This window comes from Echeneis naucrates, chromosome 2 (genome assembly GCF_900963305.1).
Source record: "Echeneis naucrates chromosome 2, fEcheNa1.1, whole genome shotgun sequence".
In the NCBI taxonomy this organism is placed as follows: domain Eukaryota; kingdom Metazoa; phylum Chordata; class Actinopteri; order Carangiformes; family Echeneidae; genus Echeneis; species Echeneis naucrates.
In genome coordinates this window covers 17,190,029-17,210,922 of record NC_042512.1, presented here as the reverse complement: position 1 = coordinate 17,210,922, position 20,894 = coordinate 17,190,029, and the positions used below count along the sequence as shown (strand labels likewise).

The 20,894-nt window shown below is 42.2% G+C and overlaps 1 protein-coding gene across 1 annotated transcript in view; it reads right to left on the bottom strand.

The window, feature by feature from the left end:
• Positions 1 to 281: 281 nt before the first annotated feature.
• The window catches only part of LOC115050604 (sodium- and chloride-dependent GABA transporter 2-like), a 53,584-nt gene continuing 32,971 nt past the window's right edge, over positions 282 to 20,894 (bottom strand). The window contains exons 3-18 of the mRNA XM_029513515.1: positions 16,083 to 16,152; positions 10,325 to 10,445; positions 9,255 to 9,484; positions 8,962 to 9,096; positions 7,266 to 7,406; positions 7,091 to 7,181; positions 6,873 to 7,005; positions 6,132 to 6,266; positions 5,452 to 5,555; positions 4,833 to 4,957; positions 4,047 to 4,159; positions 3,835 to 3,972; positions 3,625 to 3,727; positions 2,400 to 2,500; positions 1,949 to 2,119; positions 282 to 1,830 (exon numbers count right to left, since the gene is read on the bottom strand). Coding sequence (XP_029369375.1) covers positions 1,672 to 1,830; positions 1,949 to 2,119; positions 2,400 to 2,500; positions 3,625 to 3,727; positions 3,835 to 3,972; positions 4,047 to 4,159; positions 4,833 to 4,957; positions 5,452 to 5,555; positions 6,132 to 6,266; positions 6,873 to 7,005; positions 7,091 to 7,181; positions 7,266 to 7,406; positions 8,962 to 9,096; positions 9,255 to 9,484; positions 10,325 to 10,445; positions 16,083 to 16,152 — 2,070 coding nt within the window. The 3' untranslated portion in view covers positions 282 to 1,671. The remainder of the gene's footprint in view (positions 1,831 to 1,948; positions 2,120 to 2,399; positions 2,501 to 3,624; positions 3,728 to 3,834; positions 3,973 to 4,046; positions 4,160 to 4,832; positions 4,958 to 5,451; positions 5,556 to 6,131; positions 6,267 to 6,872; positions 7,006 to 7,090; positions 7,182 to 7,265; positions 7,407 to 8,961; positions 9,097 to 9,254; positions 9,485 to 10,324; positions 10,446 to 16,082; positions 16,153 to 20,894) is intronic.

Genomic DNA, 20,894 nt, shown 5'->3' with positions numbered 1-20,894 from the left:
CATCCCCAGCCTTTTCTCCCGTCCCTTCATGGATGTTGAAGCAGTCATTCCCATCCGGATGAAAACGCTTCAGGCGAAGTGTGTGTCGGTCCTTCATCTCTCTTTGACTCTGCATAGAAACCCGGTGTGTTGCTGGCATCGTGGCACAGAGGGAGAGTGTTGTCTCCAGAGGGACAGTAAGCGGCCACCACAGGTCTTCTCTGGGGAACAGACACACACACCTGCACACACACATTCAACTCTTTGCACGCAATAAACACAGTGAACACAAACTCTTTTATCCAATGTCAAGCTATATTTATATATATATATCTATATATGTATATATAAATACATGTATTCTGATTTAGAAAAGAAAATAATGATACACATAAAAACAAAATAAAGACACAAAAGTATACCCCTGTAAAACCAGACGATAACACAGTTGGAACAAGCCAACGTACCTTCAAGTCTTTCAAAAGACACCAGATGGCTTTAACACTTTGCTTGTTGTTAAATTAATCTCAGTGGAGCATTTCAAAAGATGAAGGAAAAAACCCAATCAATAAAAATATGATTTAAGTCTGAACAACAGCAGTTTACTTTAACTCATTTAACATGAAACATAACAGAGATCATACAAAAGTTATTCTCCTCTCTAAGTTTTCCCAGAGTACAAGAGTACATTTTGACAGTGATGATTTCCTCCTTAAGACACTGGAGACAGAGTGATAATGTGAGTATACACGCAAGTATACAAAACATTTTCTTGCCCGACGTTAAAAAAGTCTGAAGTGATGTTACTGTAAGCGATACATATAAGACGTTTGGAGGATCGGTAGCTGCAGCACTTTTATTACATTATGTAATCATATTGAATATGTGCTGATTTGGCTACTGAACTGCATGTTTAACAACTTGATAGGTGATCATTTTGGTACAGTACAGAGACAAAAACTGCCTTTGCAGAGTCTCTATGAGAAACGTTTGAGAGAAATTGAATAGGTACACAGATGTTCTTCTTTTTTAAAAGTTAGATACAGTACATATGTTTGATGAAAACAGTATGAGGGTTGACCATGACCAGTTTAAGCTGTTGATATATTTGCAGTAAAAACTGTTCTGATTCATCTCTCTCGTTTGCAGTTCTTCTGGGTGTAAGGCGCTATATTAGCATTACTGATATTCCAACTCAACGATTTGGCTATAATATTCAAGGCAGAATCAAGCTGAACATCACAAGCTAACACGAGATCTCTCACGAAGAGTCCAGTCGAAGGCTACGTAAAGATCGTTCTGTAAAGGGGCTGTGATGAAATGGTCCACAAATACAGTGATTAAAACTGACAAATTAAAAGAAATCTGGAGATAACTGAATGTGCGTTTTAAAAATAGCTCTGTAGTAAGAGGTAAGAGCTTACACTGGCTGCATGGTGGTGGAGTATCACCAAACCAACATCCCACCAGGCAGAGACAGTGGCATGTCCATTACACCTTGTATGTCTCGTCTTCATGAATGAATTGTCTGAACTAAAATAATGAACGGATAGTCTGAGCTTCATGTAAAAAAAGGCCACAACTGAAGGTTGTGGTGCTTTGTGGTTTTTTTATAACAAACATTACCAAAGAGCCAGGCCCAGCAACATCACCTGCCATGACCGACCTCCACCCTGATTTCATCCCTGGCTTTTAGCAGGCCATGTGATCCTGGTTGATGTCAGTAATTTGCTCCTTGGACTTCTCGGTGAGAGCCAGTGCAGGGGTGTAGGAGGGCGCTGAGTTGTTTGAGTTGGATTGGTAAATGGCCTTTGAGAAGTTTTTGGCAGGGCTGCATAGATGTTGGAAGCGCTGCAGGGTCGAAAGATCAAAGTCAGCCGAGGATTTTAAACACATCATCCTTAATGTCTAGATTTTAGTTTTCCTCTCTCAATAACATGAGAGGGGTGTTGAAGGGAGTTGGACTAACCTGTTGCAGCGTTCCTGGAGTGGTGGCTACGGCATAAATGGCCCAGATGGGTAGCAGGGAGACAGATGAAAAGGTAAGAAACCAGCCCAGCATGGTGGCCCACAATGGAGCAACCAGGCCTTTCCCCAGACTCAATGGAGACCAACGCACCAAGGAGAACACAAAGGTGGCCTAAAGAAGTCAGAAAACTTTGTTAGCCAACTGGCCTTCAATGACTAAACTACATTACATGCTTTGTATCTTCACACGGAATTACACTCTAATGAATAGTATGAATGCTTTTTATGTTTCACTGAATTTACAAACTGCTGCACACAGTACAACATGTTGATGGACAGCTGTCACTGGAGTTGGACTGATGGACAGACGAGAAGAACACCCCAAACTTGCATTTATGTGGGTCACATTTCACAGCTACTGAAACAAAACAGTGCGAGAGCGGGTCACTCACAGTGCAAACAGCTGGGGTCAAGTATTTCCAGCACAGCTTGAAGACAGGCAGGGGAATGTAGCCGGTCATATCCCTGATGTTGGCACTGAAGCGCTCGGCTCCTGTGGCCAAAGAAGAGCAGCATGAGTGCTTGTGGTTTGGTTTGACGTCATTTGGCTCACGGCTGGCTTGTTGTTTTTGGTGGCAGTAGTAAACTCCAGTTCATTTTTTTTTTTGGCTGACATTTACAGAAAAGAGGAAAACACTTGAAAAATGTCTTGATTAAGAAAACTTGTTTACTATGCAACAGGCGGATCAGGATTACCAACAGCAGTGGGAGTCGTACAACGGTAAATGATGGTGACAGTTATGGGAGTTCTGAAGTGAAAGCACATTGCACAGGCCATGAAAACCCCAAAAGATTACTGAGTATTTTCTTTGTCTCCTGTGTTTCAGCTGTAACAATCAGTCACTTTACTAGTTATCAGTAACCAGAGTAGTAGTGTTGTAAAAAAAAAAAAAATGGGGTTGTTGAGTTGAGTCCTGTCCCGTCTTCCCCAGCCCACTTCTCTCTCCTCCTGCACTCATCTACCGCTGGGACAGCAGCAAAATTTGCCAAATACAAAGTTAATAGTACAAACCCAGTAGCACTAATCTGAGCTGTCCTGATGTGAGCACTTTACATTCCACCCATCTCACACTTAGACAGACAGAGTTTTTATAAATGCTTTAGAGCCTCAGGTCTGGCTGGGATAGGAGCTTCCTGGGGCCGCCAGACTGAGACTGAGAGGCGACGGGTCCTAGGGGCTGATTTAGGACCCAGAGGAGACAGACAGGGGCCTGGCTAGGAGCCAGTCTCCTTACAACAGTGGGTAGCTGCAGCCATGTTAATATACTGTCTACTGACTCCAAGTGGAATGCAGGAGGCGAAAGTAGACGGGAAGCCTCTTGGTGTGTTTATCAGATTTTAGGAATTACTTTTTTTGTGATTTCAAAAAGTGTATGAAAAGCAGTTTTCATATTTTTACAATTTACAGCAGTCAACATTTATTTGTATGATTTCTATTTTGGCATAATGTGAAGTCCTTTCATCTGACGAATGAGCTCCAACAGAGTGGACATTAAGAATTAGATTAAGACAAGGAGAAAAATGGGCTGGTTTGAAATAAGAAGAGGACAGGAAGAAAATAAGTAAAAGAGACAGAGACAGGAAATTTAAGCAGACGTGAGGAGCTGAGCTTCATACCGTAGATCCAGCCGATGGCCACAGACTGGAAGATAGAGAGGAGCAGCAGGCTGGCTCCACTGCAGGAGAAGTGGTCATAGACCTGAAAAACATACAGACCTCCCTGCCTCGCCATAGAGGCAAAGATGCACACAAAGGGAAGAAATTTGTATTATTTCAAGTCATTTTGACCCAAAGATATAGAATTCATCCATCATAGGTTGGACCTACCGGCGTCACCATGACCAGTCCGATCAGGAAGCAGACGGTGCATACGAACAGCAGCAGCAGCTCTCGTCGGTGACCTCGTCTGATCAGCTGAGGGTACAGGTCGCTCACCGACGTCATCAGGGCCTCCAGACTCACAAACTGGATGACAGAGAGGAGGCAGGGTCACGCCATTTCCATCAGTGATTCCTCAAACTTGGTGTGTGTGTGTCTACCTGTGTGTCCAGTCCGAGCATGATGATCATGAGGAAGAAGCAGACAGCCCAGAGTTGAGGCAGAGGCATCATGGCGACAGCTCTGGGATAGGCGATGAAGGCAAGGCCGGGCCCTGAGAGGACATACCACCGCAGACTAAATATGAGGAACAATTCAAACACAAACAGCTGGGCACTGGATTAAATTTAGGGATTCTGATTCTGCTCATCCAGTCAAATCCTATTTTGAATTCTTATCACGTTATATAAGAATAAAAGACATAACTTATAGTAGTTATAGTAGTGTGTCAAATAATGAGGCATTCAGAACAAAACCACAACGCTTTTGTCCATCTCTGAAGACCTTCAGGTTTTCTACTGGGGAGCCACAGTTAATCATTTAAAACAAGTTAAATGTATTCAATTAGATCTAATATCAACACCAGGTTGTTTCATACAGCTGAGCACTGCAGTTTTTGGAAAATATTGGTCAAAAGGAATAAATGGTGCATTTGTTCAGGGCTGCTTTCATTTGTGGATTAATATAGATTCATAGTTTTGGCCAGTGATGGAGTTCTTTGGCACAGTTGGCTACACAAGCATCAGTAAAATAAATATTGCTGATTTTGGTTTGTTCAGGGCATTAGATGAAATAAATATTGAACAATATCACGCATGCACGCAGTGAAATTTGATTCCTCAAATTATACATATCTGCAAATTACATGTGAAAGATTTTAATAGAGCAAAGGTCAATGTGAAAAAATAATGATAAATCTTTTGCTTTCCCTGCAAACCCGTCCTCACCTGACTGGGCCACGGTGGAAATGTCCACACCCTGCTCCTCAGCCATGAAGCCCAACACTGAGAAGATAGCGAAACCTGCCAGGAAACTGGTGCTGCTGTTCAGGAGGCAAAGCAGGAAAGAGTCCCTGGAAGAACACAGACACACATGGAAATTACTCAAGCGTTATGGCAGGGCACAGCTGGAAGAAAAACACGGGGAATAAGGAGAAATAATCAAAGTGATGAAGGAAAACAAATAAAGTATTCTCAAGGTGAAGGTAAAGGTGGACAACCAATGAGGTCTTGATCCTGGTCTCTGGCCTTGTATTGTGGAGCTGTGCCCTGTTACTGTAAATACAAGCCAAGTGTTCTGTGTGTGTGTGTGTGTGTGTGTGTGTGTGTGTGTGTGTGTGGATGGGGGGGGTAAGAGTGTGGGAAACATGGCAATGGGGGCTTTTCTTTAAGGTGTGGCTGTATCAGTGTGTTTTCTCTGTCCATTCCAGCCATTCCTTCTGGAAGCCATCTGACCAGCAGGAGTTCACATCTTACATTTCAGGAGAATTCAGTTTGTCTGAAGTGGAGCTAAAGGAGGCTCCTGGTGTGTGGTTGTGCTAAAGTGTTGTATGACAAAGTCTCTCACTTATAGCAGTTGTTGTTGTATTTGTTGTAACTGCCCAGGGCTGTGAGACTTCCTAAGCAAATTCCATAAGAGAAAAATATCTGGGTTCCTGCATCCATCCATACCTTCAGAAAGAAAGACAGACAAGGCGCAAAAATTACAGGATGCTATGATGATGCTGATACGCTATCAAAGCGGTAATTCTCTAGGTGTGTTTGGTGCCATGCATGTAAACAAAATAAAAAGTCTGCAGGCAGACTAAAAACAGTTTCTGAAGTCAGAGAAGCTACATCAACATCTCTACAGCCCGTATCAGCACAGCAGTGCTTCAACTTAGCATCTTGCCTAAACTCAAAATATCTGTATTTGATTTAAAAGACAATCTTTTTCAACAAGAGCAAACACTAATTCCTTAAGAATTCCACTATTCCACTATTGTGGAGATGTTTGCACAAGGGAATGAAACTGATGACATATAATCTCTAAGGAGAGGACAATGTGTATCTCATGGACCATTTATTATCGACCTTATCAGGACTGGCCTCGTTTTATTTCCCAGATTTGTTTACGTTTATGATAAATAGTTTGGAAAAAAAAGGAAAAAGCTTTAAGCTCTCTATTAATTACAGGAGCCACTATATCACCTTTAAGAACAGCCATTTCTATGGTGCCACACCTGTGGTGTGCATGTGTGCTTGTACCTGGGGGTCTGCCAGGCGAGTGTGGTTGGGTTTGAGGTAGTAGATAATGCCCTGGGTGGCTCCAGGCAGGGTAGCACCACGCACCAGCAGGACAAACAGCATGACATATGGGAAGGTGGCTGTCAGGTACACCACCTAGAATATACACACAGTATGCTGGGATGTGGTCAAGACAGCAAAGAGAGACAAAACAGGAAGGAAGAGTGTGTGATGCCCTCGAACAGGGATGAAATACTAAAAGAAGGAACCCTGGAAAGTTGGCATATTAAACCTGTTGACAGATGGCTGTGGTGAGACAACAAAATTATTACAGTGCCCAGGCCCTTATTTCATTTACTGACCGTGTAAAGGAAGATTTATGTTCTGTCTAACCCTGCCACCCCTCAAAAAAACAAGATCAGCCTTGTGCTTGTGAATTGTACAGGATATGGCCTAGCTTATAAAAAAAAAGCTGAGAGTAAACATTTTGTCAAGGTGGTATCCCTGAAAGTGTCCAGAATGAGTTATTGGCAGTTGTTGTTTCACTGATTCCCACTGAAATGCTGGTGCTTCAGATTCTTACATAACTTCTGGACCTTTGATGTTGGAATTGATGTGCTTGTTTCAAAATGTTTGATACTTCGGCTAATGTCACCAAAAAAAAAAAAAACAAAAAACAAAACACCCACAAACCAACCCAAAACAAATCAAATGGTGAAGACATCACGCTTTGTGGTCATTTTGCGTGTTTTTTGTGTTCACCTTTCCAGTGGACTTGACTCCTTTCCAGACACAGAAGTAACAAACGATCCACACGACGGCCAGACAGAGAGCCAGCTTCCAGTTGATTGGACCCAGCTCGTCCAAATTGTTGGAGAGGTGGAGCACCTCTCGTCTGCCATGCACACAGACACACAACAGTTAATACCTCATATCAGGTGGTGGGTGTTTTGGACTGTGTGAGAAACAAAGCCACTCACTCCCAAAACTCCATGACAGAGGACGAGGCGTTCTCAGGCAGGCTGCTCAGATTGGCTGTCTGGTTCCGGTGCTCGAACAACACACACGCCTCTACAGACACCCGCAACAGACTCCAGTTAGCCGTTAAGGTCTCGCAGTGCACCCTCAGATGGCATTAACAGATGCTTTACTGACCCGTGTTCCACGAGTTGTTGCAGTGTGACCAGGGCAGCTCTGCTTGGAAGCTGTAGGCCAGGTAGAAGAGTGCCCAGGCGAGGATGACGATGTAGTACACGCAGCCATGCAGGATTATCACCTGACTTGCATAACCAAGACCTGCAGGAGTATGACAAGACAGACAACGTGATGGTTTACACAAGCAGTTGTTATTGTTAAGCTCTTCAAAGCATTTTTGAGCAAAGACACATTTTCTGGTCCAAGTCTCTTGAGCTTCTGTTGAAAGAATCCATTTAATGTGACACTCAACGAACAGCCCACATCGAGTGCATCTTCATTTGGAATGAATGATGGTCTTATGAGGCCTTGAGTGGGTTAGAAAGCGTGGGCTGTTTGCATCGACAGACAGCCGTTTGTAGTTTCTTCTAATTAAATTCAGGCCATTATCTGGTAATAGAACATCGAATGTGAAGACTAGTGAGGAATTCCCACTGAGGCCTTCCATTGTTTGCACGTCTGATGTGGCTTCTTTTGCACTTTCCCAAAAAGCATAAATGTAATAGAGGATCACTGGTCACATTGTAGGATGGAGGATGTGAGTCAAAATAATCAGTGTTATGGTCTGCTCTGGAGTGATACGTGTATATCAGTCTCACTGGTAGGATGGTGACGCAGACGAATCGCCTCCCTGCTGAAGTGCCTTTGACCAAATGCCAAAAATATTTTGCAGCCAAGGCCGCCAGATAAAGCCCCGAAGCCCATAAAATCTCAGCAATCAAGTCGCTGATCTTTGGCCCTTGATGAATTCATATGATATATTTATAAGAGATTTGTAAAAAACTGTTGTAGTTGTAATTTGAATATTGTAAATAAAAGTACAACTCCTGATAAGCGCAGACAATGGCGGAAGAGAAGCCCAATAGCGCTAATTTTTTGGTCCATGCCTCCCCAAGCAGATAAATCTGTTCCTGTTATATGACTGAAAACAAAAACCAAATTTCAGTTTTTGTTGATTGACTTCTGTAGTCATACAACTAAATTACTGTTCTTTAAACATAAACTAATCCCAGTCCAGCCTGTAGAAAGAGTAATAGCATCCACTGTGAGTATTGTGCAGCGACAAGGAAGCATGGATATCGACTGCTGCTGTTGGCATTCACATCTGTTCTCAAACTGCCCAGCACACTGAGAGATAAGAGTCCTCAATGGGAAGGTACAGACGGCCCAGCTTCATGAGCAAAACAAAAGTCTTTTTGTTATCAAAGATGATGTGTACTTGACTTCAGCGTGTTATTTTAAAAGTTGGGAGCAGATTCTGTTCCTCTGGTGTAACTGGGTATCAAGTTAATGCTTAACTTTGTCTGAATATGATAGCATTGATCTTCAAGTGTGTTTTACTGGCAGACATGCACGCCTAGTTTGTCTTAATACAAACAGATTCAATATGACGTGTGCGGCCAGAAGATGGTGTCAAATATTTTGATTGCGGTTACATAATTTGTATGAATTTTGTATTGGTGTGGAACCATTTATGCTTTGATTGTTTGCGCTTGTGTGGTGAAAGTGCTCAATTAGGAGGACAAGAATAGAAAATAAAGAAAATGGGAAAAAAAAAAAAATTTCACAAGAAAACAAAACAAAACACCAGGACACAGTTATAATTAAGAACCATGATTACAAGCAAAACAAGAATTTTACAATTAGATAAACTTACCTCCAAATAATGGGCAGATAGACCTCCAGGCACTGACACCTCCCAGACTGGTGTACTGTCCCAGAGAGGTCTCCAGGAGGAAGAGGGGGATGCCACACAGCACCAGGAACAACAGGTAAGGGACAAAGAACACACCTGCGCGCACACACACACACACACACACACACACACACACACACACACACACACACGCTCTATGCTTTTGAAGACCTTCAACAATGAAATCCATAAAACTAAAGTCATCCCAGTTGACACTGTAATCCGAACCATTTCCACTGTGCCATGTGCTTTACCTCCTCCGTTCTTGTAGCAGAGGTAAGGGAACCTCCAGACGTTGCCCAGACCAATGATCTGCCCTGCCACAGCCAGGAGGAACTCCGACTTACTCGCCCACTGTCCTCTGGCATTAATGCTGCCCTTGGCGGCTTCTTTCCCTTGGTAAAACTTAGGCAGGAGCGAGTCCTCCTGCTGTTGAGGTATTTGGTCGGCCATGACTGGTTTGGGCAGAGACACGCAGACTCCCCTGAGGATGGATAAACACAACAGACAGATAGATAGAGAGGACACAGATGAGACATGCTAAACCAGCTTTTGGAGGACAAACATCAGAAAAATGCATAAAAAAAAAAAGAAAGGAAAGAGCACAATGCAGGATTCACTCACATCTTTGCAGCCGGGGACTGAATAACCACGAGGCACACGTATTTTCAGACAGTTGGTCTGGCTGCAAACTTATCTGTGATGTGTGTCTCAAGGGCGAACTTTTGTGGGTGTGTGTCCTTTATCTACACTCTGCAGCACAGACCTAAATTTGATCCACTTCAGCTCATACATACGGCTGAGAGTAAAAACTGGGCTCACATAGCCGTCTGTGTTGGTTAATGCTTTCCCTGCTTTGGCATCTTATCTTTTATGCTGTTTATTAGGGAACTGTCTTATGTCACATGTGTTTGGGTGGCGTTTTTGTGACTGATGAACAACCTGACAAGACAAAACGGATCCAAGAACAATGTGGAGGAAGAGTTGAACTCTGCTGAGTCACATGGCCCAAATTACGGCCAAATAACAAACCTTTCACTGCCACCGCCACCCGAAGGAAACACAACAACAACAAAAAAGGGACCAAGACATTGCAACAACACAGCTGAACTCTTTGTATCTCTGTATTTCACGCCACATGTGATAAGCTGTCAGGATAACAGTGCGCCATCGTTGCGGAACTGAAGCGCGGAGGCGTGAGGATGTCTCACCGAGCCCCTTCAGCCGACACTGCGGCCGATTCCGCCCGAACTGTGCACAAATCCTTTCTTGGTTAGCGGTAAAAAAGACAAAAAGCCCAGGCACTGGACGAAGCACAGCCTACCTCTGCGTCTGCTGTAGTCCTCTCCACCACGGCCACCCCCGCGTCCGGCCGGTGAATGGTTTGTTCCGGGCCGCAGCAGGGACTATATTAGGGTCTCTCTCAGCGCATGGATTCAGTCCAGCTACCAACAGGTTATAAAATCAAACGTTACAAGGTATCCTGGGCAATGCAGAGCTGGTTAAGTGTTACAAAATAATATGCATCCATTATAAATATTCGCGTATGATTTTTCATTTCATGTCATCACACACATAGAAAAGATGAACGCAGAGCGACTATTCATTTTGGTTAAAGTATAACATTGTAGATGTGATTTATTTATAATTGATGACAGTTGATCTTATATGATTTAAGTTTTACTCTACTCCCACTCTAGCTCCTCCTTAAAATGTGATGTCATCAGCTTACATTCTCACAAAAACGCACACACCTTAAACATGATCCCACCATTGTTTTCCCCTGTAACACAAACAGACACATGACAATACAACCCCGAGGTTACATAAACATCAGTGTGGTGTGTCACCTGAAACCTTCACTGACACTCAGCATCTTCCAACTCAACGGCAAAAGATTCACAGAAATACACATCACCGTTTAACCAAAGGTAAAACCGCAAGCTTTGCGTTCTTTTTCTGAATCAATGCACAATGTACAACAGTACATTGTGTAGTCTGTCGTGTAAATGTTCTTGGCATCTTGACCGTTTAGGCTGCCTCACGCAGCTCGTAGCACATTTAATGGGCTGCATCATTGCAGCTGAACGTTTACGGTCATTAGCTCGAAGGACTTCATTCAGAAAGGTGCATACTAATGCTGTGACATATTAAGCTGCACTGATTTTTCTAACCACCATGCAGCCGTGTTACTTCTGCTTATTCCTTCAGGTACAGGCTATATAATACGTTCAAACATTTCATTTCAGGGGGTGCTAAACCTGTAATTGAATTCCTGTAAACTCTGGAACCACAAATGTCACAAATTTACTTCGTTAGGATGACAAACATCCATCAAGCTGGAGTTGTGAAAAGGCACAATTGCTATGTTTCTAAGTCTGAAATGAAGGTCTAATATGAATTTATGTCAATTCACTTCATTCTGGCTCATTAACAGAGCAACCAAAAATCAAGAAGCCAAAGGTCAAGAGTCAGGAAATGGTAAAAAGTCTTGCAATCATATAGAATGTACTAACACACTAACACACACGCCTGCATATCTTCTGTCGGACTGCAGACTCTGCTTTGCGTCCCGGAGGCCAAATAAAAGTCCAACGTTAAGGGTCCTTCAATACAGTCGCCATTGTTCTGCCCTGACAAACCCGCAGCCCCTGTAAAAGTGGTTCCATGGAGTGTAACTTAGACCAGGCGTAGCTGTGTACAATCTCTGCATGCTTTATGGCCATCTTTATTGGTGTCTGGCATCCTGGGCAATGGGTCACTGATACACTGTGGTTGGCAGCGTGCGTCTAATCTGTCGTGAAACTCCTAGGGTTTTCCAAATTTTTTATAGGAACTAAAGTACAACTAAAGTAAACCTGAACAAATTCAGATTTGATTGCATCATATGTCTGAATTCCCCTTATGAAAAGAAACAGAGTGCAACACGTCTATGAATGTGCCGCACCCAGAAATATTTGTGCTCACGTGAGGTTGGTACAGGCAAATGATTCTTTACACACCCCTAACACACACAAGCTTGTTTTCCCTCTTCCCTGTTGCAGTTATATGAAGCATTACACCACCTGAGGTGATATTAACCTGTGCAGCTGAAAGGATTAGGAATTATGAGCTACCTCTCTTTGCTTTCATGTGCATTTGATCAGCACGTTTTGAGACTGGTTAAAAAAGATAGCGGCTGCAGAACAGTCAGCTTAAAAATTATCATGTGTCAGTTGACAGATTTCTGTTTTTGCCCCATTTCGGCCGTGTGAATGTTTTCACAACATAAAACCATCTATTTGATTACACTCTGCAAATTATTAGACCAGAAAGGTAAAGTATTTGGAGAATGATTAAAATTTTTTGTTGGCTTGGTCTAGACACGTTAATCTGCTGCCTCATACAGGTCAAACGCATCATAAGAAAGAAAAGTGGTCTTCTATCCTTGTTTGAACTTTGGACTAGCCGACTTCCACAGCCTTACATCTCTCCTGTACTCTACTTTCCGTGTCCTAAATTGGTAAACATTCCTGTGGCTAAACCCCCTTCCCCCTGAACCTGTGTGAAAAAAACATACCTTGTAAAAGAGGAGTCATTTAAAAGTCACCCCTGGCCTTATGTCCACTTTGCACAGGAATCCCCCGAGGTCTGTGGTGGGCAAGATATTTGGTGCTGATAATCTTTCCTGGAGATTTTATGGGAATGTTTTCAGGGGCAATTCCCTACATCAGTCTTAACCACACTGGGTAGTCCTGTGAGGTGGATGTGCTGCTGTCAGCGATTTGTAGCCCCAAAATATTGAAATAATTTCTTTTTCAATACAAAACTCTAACGGTCTGTTTTGTTTTGTTTTTCTGTGGAGCATTTTTCTCCTCTTCATTAAGGCATTACATTATTTTAAGCCTATTTGCAGTTGTTTGGATTCCCTTTGTGGTCGCTTTGCAATTCTATCTGGGATAATTTGTTGGCAAGACCAGAGATCCCAAGGTGGGTGTTTTGTTTAATATTCTAGCCGGCACATTTTTCAACCTATCAGTAAATCAAAGGAGAGCAGAAACATACATAACAGCGCATCACACCATCCTGTAAGCAATTTCCTGATGAAAGCATCCACAAACAACAGACTGGTAATCCAGCTCCTGTCTGAGTGCTAAATTCACAAATTTCAATCCAGATCATGGTTCTAGATTTCACTATAATCAAGTAACCAACCTCCTGTAAGCACAATAGTCATCGTATATTCATCCACTGTTTAAGGAGTCTACAAATATATTCCAGACCTTGTGATGACTGTATGAACTAATTAAGTTATTAACACAGTTGTTGACTAAGAGGTACGAGATAGATAATATGAATCAAATATAATCGTACGCTAATCTTTTTTGAGGCAGACTCACTCTGCCTGCCCTCATGCTGAACTTACCTCTGTTTGTGTGGATGTGGATTCTCACTAAGCCTTCAATGTAGCACCTTAATTAGGTGAATTAATTGAGACTGTGTTCGTCCAGATCATGTTACAGAAAATTAGAATGACCCTGCGTCTCTTCGCCAATACAACTCGCTTGTAATGAACCTAGCTCTCAGGCAGGTCAAAGCAAGCTAAGCAGACCCAGATTCCTGCTGTTCAGTGAGCATAAAGCCAGGGGCTTGCTCATCACATGATGGGACTTTAATAAGTGGGTTCTTCCTATTTGGCATCAAACCCCAGCCACCAAGAGCAATGCTTTACATGTCTGAACAACAACAACAATGTGAACTTCTTGGTTAAATACAACAGACTGTATGTAAGATATATGTCACACACAGAAGTTTGTGTCTGATAGTTTGTGCACAAGAAGCAAATAAATGAGTGTGGAGGCAAAAAACTTCAGCCAGCTCTGCAGCCATTTAAACATCTGATGTGGTCGAGGCACCCAGACTTTCACACTCTGGGCCGAGGTCGCCCCAGGGAGGAATGTGGCGCTGGATTAAATCAAAGCATGAAATAATAGGCACCCCTTCTGCCACCACTGACAGTAAATAGAAAGACTCCTGTTTTTCATCCCCACGGAGAATTCAAGACATGAATAAACTCTGTGGGAGACCAGCTTTGAAGGCAAGTTAATGAAATCACTGGATAGCAGCTTCGACTGGCCTTTGTCGACTTCGACAAAGGCCAGACATTAATAAATTGATTCATCATCAGTGACTAGTACCCCGCATAAATGTGGGTACATATGATATAATTACTCTACTGACAAATACGGCACAGAGCTCCAAGGGAAATAGTGCTTCACTGGGGATTTGTTGTGTCTCGAACTGGCTGCTCCACTGACAAATACGGCATAGAGCTCAAACAGTGTGGTCTAGGAGCTAACAACCAAGTGAGGTGATGGATGGCTATGTGGATGTATTCTTTTACAAAAAAGCTGCTGTATTTCATGCAGAAACCAGATTTTCTGTTTGGGATCTCCAAACTTAACCGATTTCCTCCATGGCAAGAAAGAAGACAAACGACACCTTAGTCAACCCACCAAACATAAGCTGGGAGATCAACTGACTTATGCAAAGGGCCGACTCGCCTATGAGTAAAATCCTGTACAATGTAGTGCCAGATTTTTCCTTTGTCCTTTGTCGCTTTGACAAAAAGGGGAACTACAATTTTGGCAGCCCTTCAATGCTGTTGGGGGAAAACTGAGCTGTTGTTCCCCATTTCAACTATTCGGTTTAACTCTCCTGCCAGCCGCTCATCAAAGGGGCCTGATAGCTTAACACAGGCCAACGTCCGACCACATGGTGATGACAGAAAAGTGCATTTGCCAAATCCAAGTAGCTGCCTCAGCACTGTGGCCGGATCACAAGAAAGGGTTGGAAACATCCGTGGTCAACTTTGGCAGGCACTACAGAATCCACGCAGCTAAAGTGAGACCGCAAATAAAACACTTGTACTGTAACACAAGTGACATCACACTATAGTAGCAGAGAGAGATGAAGTTGGGTGAATAAATGATTTATTCTAAAGACTTATACTGTATATAAAGTATAGGAACCATGATGTTTGCAATTAATCCACCATGTTGAATATTTACTGAAGTAAATGGCTTCTTTGTTGTTTACTGAATATGAGTTTACTTAATATAGTCCAGGAAAGTGAACAACTGCTGAAGTTTTAAAACCCCAACAGGCCATGACCTTATCTTCTTACTGTTTTGTTTAATAATTTCACAACTCAGTCTGCCTCAGATCACAGTCAAAACTATGTTCACAGAGACCACCAGACAAAATAACACACTTTTAAATGTTTTTAAATGAATGTTGATGAATGATGAATCTATGTCCAGTAAATTGGTGTGTTTTGCAGTCAAACTGATCCAGTTTTATCAGGTTTTGTATCAATATGAACTTATTGGGTGACTGTTAACTGTTCTGGAAATGATTTGCTGAGTCAGTCTGGCACAGTTTTATGACTCTCTAACTGTCACTTTACCTCTTATTCTTTGGCCTGTGTCATAGGTAATAAAAGATCATTTGAGTGCACTGGAGGAAAGCAATCAGGTCAGTAAATGTCTATTATTGGGCATATAATAAAATGAGAAAACAATGCCACTAATACAGAAAAAGGATCTGTGTTGTATTGTCCTCAGTGCCATTCAATACCTCCCCACAGGTGTTTTACTTATTAATGCAACCAGGTGTTTTACGCTGCCTTTATCATCATAATCATCTCATATTCCAAACGTGGATCACACTACTGTGCGAGTAACGGCTTTGGACATCACAGAAGTAAATCAAACACAACAATCCGAGACTGAAGCACAAGTCTTTGCTGACTGAAGCATGATTCAGCTTTTTGTAGAAGCTACTTTGCTCTGTCTGTTCTCTGCTCTTGTAACTGAGACAACATGACAAACTGTTTTTGGATTAGGGTCATCAAATACAAGATACAGGCATTTTCCCTTCAGTAAACATTGCTTCTATTTTGTATGACAATCACAAACAAAGACCGCAGACATTGTGTCACCACATCACCTCAACTTGATGAACTTGAGACTTCCTGCCGACATTTAAATAAAACTGATAAGCACACACACGCACATACACACACATTTGTACACACTTACATATTGTGCACCTATCAGAGGTACGTTGTGTTGGCTCTGTAGTCTTCTGAATGAAATGACTCAGCGTTGCCTAAGAGAGTGATAAATTACCTGGGTGGGAGGAGTCAATAACTGTCAGGTGCACTGGATTTGCAGACTCGCCCTTCAATATGAAAGCTGCACGTGTGTACTTTGGAGGGGTTGTGATCAGCCAAGTTGTTTCTGTCAAAGACAGAAGAAAACACCACCAGTGTCTTTTTTTTAATAATCTGGAAAAACCACATCACTTTTATTTCCTCAATATTCACAAGCAAGTAAACGTAAGACAGTTTTATGATTGTACTGACCAAGTCTTAAAGGTCACGTTTCTGTTATTTTGTACGTGACCTCTCCTCTCCTCTCACTGTGTATGTGATTGTAAAACCCCAATTAAGCCTGTACCTGTTTCAACTCAGTGGTTTTCTCTGGGAGAGCGAGCAAGAGATGCCGACTGATACGAGCAAAGGCAGTCTGTCATTAGGAGAGCAGGGCCCCCTCAAAACAACACCAACATGCTCTAATAAGCAGCTCTCTACTCTCCTCTGTCTCCATCGCTGCACTCTTTTCTCCCAACTTCTTTTATTTTTCGCTCTAGATTATAATGAGACATATTTTACCAGTGTTGTGGTCACAGTGTGGAAATGAATAATAAACTGTTCTGGTCAATATGCAGGCAAACTGGAAGAAAACATGACAGCTATTGTGTGGTTTAAATTGTTTGCTTCACAGAGTTAAGTGTCCAATGTATTTCAGAGTCTGTTAAAAGTCACAGCAATCCTAAACGTTCTCACACCACAGTGAACATGTTAAAGTCCATGAATAATTACTCAGCTTTATTTTTGCTGCTTACTGTTTTCAGATGTCAGAGTTACTGCTTGAAGAAAGAGAAAACATCTGGGCCTTGGAATGATCGATAATGATGCGTCACCCTATCTTGATGGTGTGCAGCACTTGCATGATAAAGAGTTTACACAAACTAAAATCTTTCCAGAGGAGAGACCACTGTCTAATTTGACACTTTTTGACACATATGGAACTAATTATCAACAAACACCTTCCCTGAGCAAACATGCAATCAGGGATGACACACATCATTGCTGGAAACTTTGCTTAAACCTAATAAGCCTTGGTGAAGATGTCACACATGACAAATCGACATTCACTGTTCCAGTTTCACTGAAGCCATTAAAGCTATTTCATTCTCCATAAAATCACGATCTTTTAAAAGTGAATAAACATGAAACACTTTGAAAAAAGTTAAACCCTCAAAAATGTCTCTGTGCCAAACTATCAGCTATTATTACTGTATTATTGAAGTGAGATAGAGTCATTTTTTGTGCAATTATACCCACACCCTTTCCCATTCTGAGCAGGGGAAAGGCATTCCAGGCATCCTCACTCTGAGCATTTAGTATTATCTGACATGCAGTCACAGCTCTCTTTATCTGATGGTTTGGTCTGATGCTGTCAGCCAGAGTGAGGAGCAAAGACAAACCTGAGGGCTGGCAGGTGCCTCCTTAACTTTACAACCTTTGTCACGGCTGTTTGGGGTGAGATTTTTTTGTTAGTAGTAAATAGCAAATAGCATGTTAATGACAGAGCCAGGCTGACTTGGTGCAAAATGCACAAGTGTAATATGAAGTGGTATCTATATTCTCATCACACTTTTAACAAGAAAGCTGATTAACTGCGTTTCCCTAAATGCCCCATCACCATTTTTTGCTTCTGTTTTACTGCAACTCATATGAATGCACACCTGTAAACTGGCTAAGAAGTCATTCACTCATGTTGAAATATTTACAAGCCCTCATCTGAGGAAACAAGAGCTGGGGTCCCTTTATTACACCTTCTACCTTTCAGCAACCACTTACTTAATAGAGTTGGTGGAGGAGAGGAATCTGACAGTGTGCTGGGTTCCTGTGAGGGGCTGGGTCTGGTCTCGTAATAACACAGAGGGATTCCTGAGGAGTAAACAAAAGGACCATGATCAACAACTGTGGTCCTTGTGCCAGAACATGACTCCAGTGTTAACATTCTTCTGGAAAAAATCTGCGGATTATGAAGACAGAGGGAGTGGGTGGTGGTGTCATGGAATGAGGCGTGTGTTTATTGTTTATTGGCAAAGGCAAAGCAGACTTTTTTCTGACTGTATGAGGGACATTTTTAATCCTTCGCATGTCTGACTGACTTCATACTGCACCAGTTTTGTCAAGACTTGGCTTAAATAGAGGAAGAAAAATGGGATACGTGACCCACAGTGTAATCACAGTATGTCAGGGCTGGAAGGGAGGGTCCACTCCTCCGGTCCAAATCTAAATTCTCTGCCGGGACCTCATTTATAAAACTCTCTGCGCCGTTTCTGTCCTTCTGCCCTAATCCAAGCCAGAGTGGTGGTTCATGAAAAGTGTTTCATTTCAATAAAGCTGTAACCCCGTGCACACGATCCGCATTATAAAACGCTTTGCTGTGGCAGCAATGTCGCACGGCACAGACGATCATTGCACATAATGGAAGAAATATAGGGAGTGACTGAGTCAGGCTGAAAACACCTTATCATCATCATCATCATCATTATCAGCATCATCTCTTCAAAGGCAACGCAAACACCAAATCAAAGGCCATATAAGGATCAAAGTTGTTTAGTACAATCATTCAATGTGGAGGAAGTTTTTAAGATGATAAATGCTGTCATACGTTGCAGCCAAAAAGCCCGCACATATACACACACACACACTTTATAACAAAGCAGTAAAACTGTCTCATTAAGTCTGACTGCAGAACACCTTCGAAAAGTATAAATTCTTATATTGTAACTTAAAAGTGCCATCTGCAATTTTGTCCAGTTGTAGCGAGTAGCCGTTTTTTTTTATATAGACAAGGCTTATCGGTTTTATGCCATTTAGTTTGTGGTGGGAACATGATAAGAAATGTAGCAATGTGCCAACAACAGCCAGATTAAGAAACAAACTACATGGTAGCATACATGAATGGAAACAGTGACTCCAGCAATTAGAGTAATCATGCTATTTGCTGGGAATGATCAACTTCAAGGGGAAACAGTTCAAAAAGATATTGTCCTGAACACACAAACAGACAAACACCTTGTCACATGCAAATTTTGACAGACAGCACATCCACATTCAGTGCGCTGGCCTCCAGGTTGTTGCAGCTTGAGTGGAGTTACAGTCACCCCCCCTCGCTGCCCCCTGTCCCCTCCAGGCTTTTCATTACCTTCCCCTCTTGATGAATTGCCCCGAGACACAATAGGCATCCGCTATCTTCTGACGCCTTTTCTCAACAAATAGCATTTTTCAAGTGCTTGAAAGTACAATTTTGGGATGCTCAAAGTTCCTTAATATTCCTTGTAATGCTGTCACTGAAAAATCTGACTGTCCAGCTGCTTTATGTTGTTTCTCTTGTTAGAAACCAGCATTAATTGTCCTGACTGAAGGAAATGCCTTCAAAAAGAAGTCAGTTTTGCTGTAAATTTTCAGCTTGTACTCTGCTGATATTCTTGGCTCACAGTCCAGATGGACTTGACCTCGCACGACATCCTGCTCCTCGTGGTTTTGAGTCAATAATTTTGTTTTTGTCGTTTAAACTTAAGAATCTCTTTCCTGTCTAAGCTCTTAATAGGCAGTTGAACAGCATTCCTCAGCAGCAGGTCATAAAACAATAGACGACTTTCCTCGTGAATCTGTAGATCTTTTGTGCTCCATGCAGTTAGCTCTTCAGACTTCATATGAAGTTTTACTCAAAATGAAGCCTGTAATTTCAGAAATTATGATGCAAATGGAGGTCACAGGGAATTTCTAATGGTGAATGTCTTAATTGGGATCTTCGTGTATCATAAACATGATATGTAGAGTCATTCTACTTTAAACGAGGACAGTTTTCCTAAAACAGTTCAGAGAACAAGCTGCTATTGTGTGTTTGAGGCAGCCAGTGCTTTTATGATATACTGCTCGGAGACACAAAGAAAAGAAAGATGTCTAAAAAGACCATGAAAATGCATGACCAAAAACCACACAGGCAAACTCTGCCCTGTCTCGCCTGGACTGCAATTAAAAAACATGAGGTTGGCAGACAGAGAGCCAGACAGTGCGAGGAGATAGAGGAGCAGACCCAACATCTCAGGCTTCACCCACGTGGAGAAAACCTCCAGAGATGCTTCAGACAGTAAGTCTTAGAATTTGTGGTGTAATTATCTGATACAGAAGAATTTGGGACTTGTGAAATATGAGCACTTAAAAAATAGTACTGTGAATTAACCTGAAGGCAGAATTCCTTCAGAGAGAAAAGTAACTTAAGACGATGTGGGCTGTCTGTCTTCAGAGGGACCACCCCATCTGTATCCTACTGTTTGTCCCACTACAATATCTTTGCTCCTGTTCTCCATCAGTCGGATGGTTGGAGCTCCTTTGGGAGTCCCCTCCTCACTCGCGCTGTTCTGGCATCAGATTTGATCAGAACTGAAGATGCGATGTCTGAGAATTTCTGGTCCTCCAAAACAGACGAGCTGCCATTCACACCCACTTGATGCCATCATCTGCCAGCTGTGCTGAGGTCATGGGAAATCTGATATTTGAACTTTCTTTGTACGCAACTGAGCGTGTCCCTTTTCCCATCATCCCCTTTAACGACATAAATGAACTCAATGCTTTGAGCAGTGGGGTGATGACACCTCGTGCTCCTGCTAGTTAATTAATGAAATGAAACTCTGTTTCAGAGTGAAGGCCATCGATGCATGTCATTTAAATTTTGTCCACTCAGACCTGGTAATATGTGAAATAT